The sequence below is a fragment of the Urtica dioica genome, chromosome 1, assembly GCF_054948205.1.
Source record: "Urtica dioica subsp. dioica isolate 48M chromosome 1, U.dioica_male_clone48M_v1_H2, whole genome shotgun sequence".
Lineage (NCBI taxonomy): Eukaryota > Viridiplantae > Streptophyta > Magnoliopsida > Rosales > Urticaceae > Urtica > Urtica dioica.
The window spans coordinates 7,978,068-7,984,868 of NC_142756.1; the positions used below are offsets into that span (position 1 = coordinate 7,978,068).

At 36.7% G+C, this 6,801-nt stretch overlaps 1 protein-coding gene across 1 annotated transcript; it reads left to right on the plus strand.

Moving 5' to 3' along the window:
• The first annotated feature begins 3,081 nt into the window (after positions 1–3,081).
• Positions 3,082–6,801, plus strand: LOC149406960 (ketol-acid reductoisomerase). Its single transcript, XM_089610254.1, has 10 exons — positions 3,082–3,453; positions 3,756–3,848; positions 4,174–4,239; positions 4,332–4,472; positions 4,576–4,803; positions 4,891–5,008; positions 5,100–5,239; positions 5,359–5,526; positions 5,626–5,781; positions 6,193–6,801. Exons 1-10 carry the CDS (start codon positions 3,178–3,180, stop codon positions 6,547–6,549), a joined length of 1,743 nt encoding a protein of 580 aa, XP_089466380.1. The 5' UTR covers positions 3,082–3,177; the 3' UTR covers positions 6,550–6,801.

Consider the following 6,801-nt stretch of genomic DNA (forward strand, 5'->3'; position numbering starts at 1 on the left):
TATTGTAGTCTTAACAGTTAAATCTATCTAGGTGAACAGAAAATTTGCTCTTTCCTTTATATATATAATAATATACTCATCTTGGCACCATTTGGCACGGAAGATAAAGAAATGAAGTATGCCGAATGGTTTGGTGTGCCTGACGGAAGTATCGACTTTCGTGAGCCACGGAAATTGACAAGGCGATTTTTGACACCCGGTGGAAGTGGGAGTTGGTCAGGTGACTTCTGACACCTTCCGATTCTTTGATGTTTTTTAATTCTTTTAAAAAAAAATATGAACCGTTGGATCAAGCAGCTGTATTGAATCAAAGGCCGAAAAACGTTTTGCTTTATCATTATCGAAAATTTATATTGCCATTAATTATGCAATACGGAAGTAACATTTCCATTAACATCCGGAAGACGAAAAATTGTCTAACCGAAATACCACTTCCATTGTTCTACAGAAGGCACACTAACGGAGATGGTATTTTTGTTTCCTTCCAATAGCCATGTTTAATATATACACACACGCACACTAGTATGTAAATTTGGACGTTGGAATTAGAAAAGGCCTGAAATTTCAATTCTGATTGCTTATTGTAATTTCCATGATTTTTTTTAAAGAGATCGAAATCGGTACTTCCGATTTCGTAAATAGTACGGAAGTACCCGAAACAACCCTGAAACGTTTGCTTCTAAGAACGATTGACGATGCGCGTGTGATGGACTTGAGCTTCTCGAAGCCCTTGTCCCTCTACAAAACCGGGTCACCTTTGGGAACCCAAACCCTTTTGAACAAATTAGCTACATAAGCTCACACATTTGTTCATTCTCATTCCATGTGAGACTCTTGTAAATCAACCACAATACAAATAATTTCCTTCACAATTTTTTTTTATGTTTTCAAAACATTTTTAGCATCAATTTATCATTCATCTTAGCTCCGATTGAGAAAAATGAATAACCGATTTTATACCTCTCGCAACGAGGAATAAGAATCTGTTAAACTTTTCAGTTTTGACGAGTGGACCTCACTCGAATATTTTCCACAAATCATCCAATACATTGATATTAAATACTCTTTATATCATTAAAACACACAAATTTTTAACAATCTCCCATATGAATGCAATTGTGACTCGTCTCGATATGGTAATAGCTTCTACGGTCAATATCAATATAAGATAGGTAGACATGACCTTTGGACCTTCCATCGTGAAAATATGTCATGTTTACTGACTACTCAGTGAATGCAATGTCCTTGAACTGTTAGTCGTTTAATTATAAACGATAAACATATTTCCTACAGATATCTTTGTGATACAAGATTCAATTATCATTGTTATGTTAATTTCGGCCCTGAAACATGCGCTTGGTTCTGCAATAGTTTATAAAGAATTAAGCCCAATTAATTCTTTTTCGAGGTAGCCTCATTTCTTTCTCACATAGGTGATTCTTTACCAAAAGTAAATAAAACTTAATTATATCATTTTATAATCCAAAAGAAATTATAAGAAAAAAAATACTTTCCTCATTGATAAATAATAATTATTATGATTAATGTTTCATTAGTTTTAAGACAAATTAGTGACAACAATTTTGTTTAAGAAGAATTACTATTGATTAGTTTGTATTATATAATGATATAGTTAAATGTCTAATTAGTTTTAAGAAAAATACTTAAAAAATTATATTATAAAATAATATAGTTAATGTCTAATAATTTTTTTGAAAAAATATTAATAATTTTTGTATATTAACAAGGATAGGTTTTAAGAAAAATACTTAAAAAATTATATTATAAAAAAATAATATAGTTAATGTCTAATAATTTTTTTAAAAAAATATTAATTTTTATTAAATCTGAGACTGTCACGTGTTTTTCTATCCAACTTAATACTTAGGGACCTAAGTACTTAACGAAAATGTAATATTGAATACTTTTGTGGCTAAAAAAAATATAAATATAATTTTAAAAAATATTAAATATTTTTACCCGTAACTCTTTTAAAAATTGTATATGCACCGCATATACATTTCTTTCTTTTGAACCCAACAAAAAGTTTTTATTTCCCTCTGCAGTGAAATTTAAAAGTCAATATTAAAAAAATATTTATAACTTTACATATGTTTCTACTTATTTTCTCCATATTTTTCAGCGCACTGTAGTTTAATAGCCAACAAAAATATTCATATTTTGGAAATAGCCAACGTTTGCAAACATTTGGAAAAATAGTCAAACAGCTTAAGTGACATAAGTGACAACTAATAAAAATTACTTTTATGACTTTAGCTTTTTAAATTCGTCACTTTCTCTCTCCTGATATTGAATTCGTCATATTATCTCTCATACTTTCTTTTCTATATTTTTTTTTCATAAAAACTTCAAAAATCCATATCTATCTCATATGAACTCAAAATTGAGTGGTTTCAAATCCTACGGATTCGTGCGCCGAGATCTTAAAAAATAGATCCATTGTGCTTGATGAAAAATCACGTTTAATGCATCATGTTTACGTGTGTTTGCAACGAATTTTCCAGAAATATTCAATAAATTTCCATTTATTTCCATATGATTTCCGAAAATTTTCAGTTATTTTCATATCTAAGGCAGTAACATGATTTTTTTACATCTATGGCATTAAAAATTATTTTTCATCTAACACAAGAGTCTATTTTTGGAGATCTCGGCCCACGAATCCGTAAGATTTGGAATCACTTAATTTCGAGTTCATATAAGATAGATATGAATTTTTGAAGTTTTGATGAAAAAAAAATGTTTGATTAAAAACAGGAGATAAAAAGTGACGAATTTAAAACCAAAAGAGAGAGAAAGTGACGAATCTATAAAAATAAAAATCCCGTTAAATTGATTTAAGGACATTTTTAGAATTATAACCCATTACTTCAACTGTCATCTCATGCATTTGTCTATTTTTTCGTAACTTTTTAAACATTGGCTAAATTACAAAACGTTAAGATTAACATCGCATAGTTAGTTACAAACTTCTATTTTTCAAGCACCAAAATAGAGTATTATTATTTATTTATTTTGTGAGAACGAACATCACGTGGCAAGAGGTTATATAGAGAAGAGTTGGTGTCACTCTCTCTCTCGTTGTGTCAGTCACTCACAAACACTCATTCAAACAAAACCCTTTCTCTTTATATCTCTCTCTCCCTCTGACCTCTAATGGCGGCTGCGGCGGCTACTTCATCCTTCTCTCCGGCGGTCTCAGTGCCAACATCCTCCTCCAAATCTCACCTCATCGCCTCTCCCAGGACCATCGGATTCGCTTCCCTCTCCTCCGTCTCTCTACGCGCTCTCACCGCCAGAACGCCACGCGCCGCCGTCAACGCCGGAGCTCGGATGGTCTCCTCCGCTCCTTCTGCCTTGACTCCTACTCTGCTCGACTTCGAGACCTCCGTCTTCAAGAAGGAGAAGGTCAACCTCGCTGGCCACGAAGAGGCGAGTGTTTTCTCATTTCTTTCTCTGTGCTCTAGGGTTTGTGCGTGTGTGTGTTTTTCTTAGTTTGAGATCGTTGATTGGCTTTTTATTATGATGTGTTTCGTGTGAGAAATGGTTCATTGGCAACGAAAGTGAACTGATGCGATTGAGTTTATTGTTAGTCTTTTACACTGGATGAGAAATGGGTGTCACAGATTGAATCTTTTATTCATATTCCTTCTGTTTCTATAGAGGCGATACTTCTTTTGTTTTCTTCATTTTTTTTTTTTTTTTTTTTTTTTTTTTTTTTTTTTTTTTTGCAGTACATTGTGAGAGGAGGTAGAGATTTGTTCCCGCTTTTGCCCGGGGCATTCAAGGGTATTAAGAAGATTGGCGTTATCGGTTGGGGTTCTCAGGTGAATCCTCTCATTGTCATGTTTATTTATATAAATCTAGATTCATATTATGACTGTACATTGGTGTATTGAGTGTCTTTTTTGGTCCCTGGAAAGTTCTCATTTGTGCAAAGTGTTCGAGGAATCATCTTTAGGTTAAAAAAGCCTATTCAAGACACATTCGACTGACTTTGTTGAATTTGTATTATTAAACTCTCGCTGTTAACTGACCATGTATTTTTTTTTCCAATACATTTGGTTTAACAAGATATTCTTATATTGAAAGATGATGGTTTCAGTCAACGATTCATGTGTATTTAAACTCTATGTTGTTCTATTTCTTCAGGGTCCGGCTCAAGCTCAGAACTTAAGAGACTCTCTGACCGAAGCAAAGTCTGACATTGTGGTCAAGGTAATTTAGTACTTCAGTCACAAGTACAAGTGTGTATCAATATTCTGTTCATATATACATGCTCAAAATGTTATGGTATCAATACCTTTCAGGTTGGGTTGAGGAAGGGCTCTCGTTCTTTCGCCGATGCCCGCGCCGCTGGTTTCAGTGAAGAGGATGGGACTCTGGGTGACATATACGAAACAGTCGCAGAAAGCGATCTTGTCATGCTTCTCATTTCCGACTCGGCGCAGGTCAGTCTACTGCGAACACAGATTACGAAAATCGTCGGCTCTTCCTATAACACAAAAAAAGACTCCGGTGATATATGCATATTAACTTGTTGATGTCACACAGGCTGATAATTACGAGAAGATATTCTCGTACATGAAGCCAAACAGCATCCTTGGGCTTTCCCACGGGTTTCTTCTGGGCCATTTGCAATCAGTCGGGCTTGATTTCCCGAAGAACATCAGCGTGATCGCCGTGTGCCCAAAGGGTATGGGACCATCGGTGAGAAGGCTATACGTTCAAGGAAAAGAGGTCAACGGTGCCGGAATCAATTCCAGCTTCGCAGTTCACCAGGTACACCTTCAAACTCGTTTTTTTTTTTTTTTTTTTTTGTCGAACCGAGATTTTCGGTTTTGACACTGTTGAAACTTTCCGACGCAGGACGTTGATGGTAGAGCCACCGATGTGGCCTTGGGATGGTCCGTTGCTCTGGGCTCTCCTTTCACATTCGCCACCACACTAGAGCAGGAGTACAAGAGTGACATCTTTGGCGAGCGAGGTGTGTCAATATATTTCGGTTTCTCTTACCTCTCGTCTTGTTTCCAATTTAGTCTCTCTCTTTTTTCTGAACTCTTCATTGTCGTCGACAGGTATTTTACTCGGCGCCGTTCACGGGATCGTTGAGTCTCTCTTTAGAAGATACACCGAAGACGGAATGGGCGAAGAGGAAGCTTACAAGAACACAGTAGAGTGTATCACCGGAAACATCTCGAGAACCATCTCAACTCAGGTTACACCCTGCTATAATATTGTAATAAAATGCTGAGTTACCCTGCTCGAATATTGTAATAAAATGCCGAGTTATTTATTGAAAAATTAATATTTTAACGACTAGTAAATTTGGAACAGGGTATGTTGGCTGTGTATAACTCCTTGTCTGCCGAGGGAAAGAAGGAATTCGAAGCCGCTTACAGCGCTTCGTACTATCCTTGCATGGACATCTTGTACGAGTGCTACGAAGATGTGGCGAGTGGTAGCGAGATTCGCAGCGTTGTCCTCGCAGGGCGTCGGTTTTATGTAAATATATTTCTGTTCCTCAATGTTTGAAGACTTTCGAGCAGTCCAATAAATGTTATATTGTATTGAATCTCTGTTATACTATGGTGTCAAATACAGGACAAGGAGGGTTTACCCGCATTTCCCATGGGCAAAATCGACCAGACCAGAATGTGGAAGGTCGGTGAGAAAGTCCGTTCCAAGCGCCCTGCTGGCGATCTCGGCCCGTTGCACCCATTCACAGCCGGTGTTTATGTTGCATTGATGATGGCTCAGGTACATATTCTATAGCTATACCCTTTTTAAATCTGGGCTAGATATGCCGTTTTTTTTTTTGCTATAATTAAAGTCGGATCGCAAAAAAATTAGATTTTTTTTTTAAATTATACAAAATAGCCATTTGAAACTAAATATGTAATTATATTTGATTAGCAGAATAGTCAAAGTTGAGTTGTCAAATTTTATTTGACACTGATTAAAATTTTATAACGATCTATATAAACAATTTATCACTTAAAAAAATTTAATTACAGACTAAAAAGAAATCAAACGTGGTAGTTGCACATTTTGGCCATGTTTCATTAATTTTAGACGAACCTTGACTTTTTGTAAATTAATTTCAATTGGTTATTTATATTTAGCCTACTAATCCCATGATAATTGATACATTTGGGGTTGATACAACAGATTGAGATACTGAGGAAGAAAGGACACTCGTACTCGGAGATCATCAACGAGAGTGTGATCGAGTCGGTGGATTCGCTGAACCCGTTCATGCACGCTCGCGGAGTGTCTTTCATGGTGGACAACTGTTCGACGACGGCGCGTTTGGGCTCGAGGAAGTGGGCCCCGCGGTTCGACTACATACTGACCCAGCAGGCCATGGTGGCCGTGGACAACGGGTCGCCCATCAACCAGGACCTTCTCAGCAACTTCCTCTCTGACCCGGTCCACGGAGCCATCCAAGTCTGCGCCGAGCTCAGACCCACCGTCGACATCTCCGTCCCCGACGACGCCGATTTCGTCAGGCCCGAGCTTCGTTAGAGCCCCAGGGAGTCCCGTTTTTATTTAGCTGTTGCGTTTGAGTTTTGAACCTGCCTTTTTTTTTCGTCTTCTTGTTGTCGAATATCCTTGACGTTCGATTGTGGTGTTGTGTTTGCTGAAAAAAAGACTTGGGAGTGAGTGAATCCTCTGGTAGTAATCTTGAGATAAATCCATCTAGTTGTTAGTAGTAGCAAATGACAATAAGTGTGGCACTTTTAAATGATCGAAGAGCTTTTAAGTCTTGAATTTTCA

Coding starts and splice junctions, on each gene's coding strand:
- LOC149406960 (XM_089610254.1), top strand. CDS start 3,178: ATGGCGGCTGCGGCGGCTACTTCATCCTTCTCTCCGGCGGTCTCAGTG. Junction 5,009..5,099: donor TGACATCTTTGGCGAGCGAG/GTGTGTCAATAT, acceptor TGTCGTCGACAG/GTATTTTACTCGGCGCCGTT. Junction 5,240..5,358: donor CGAGAACCATCTCAACTCAG/GTTACACCCTGC, acceptor AATTTGGAACAG/GGTATGTTGGCTGTGTATAA.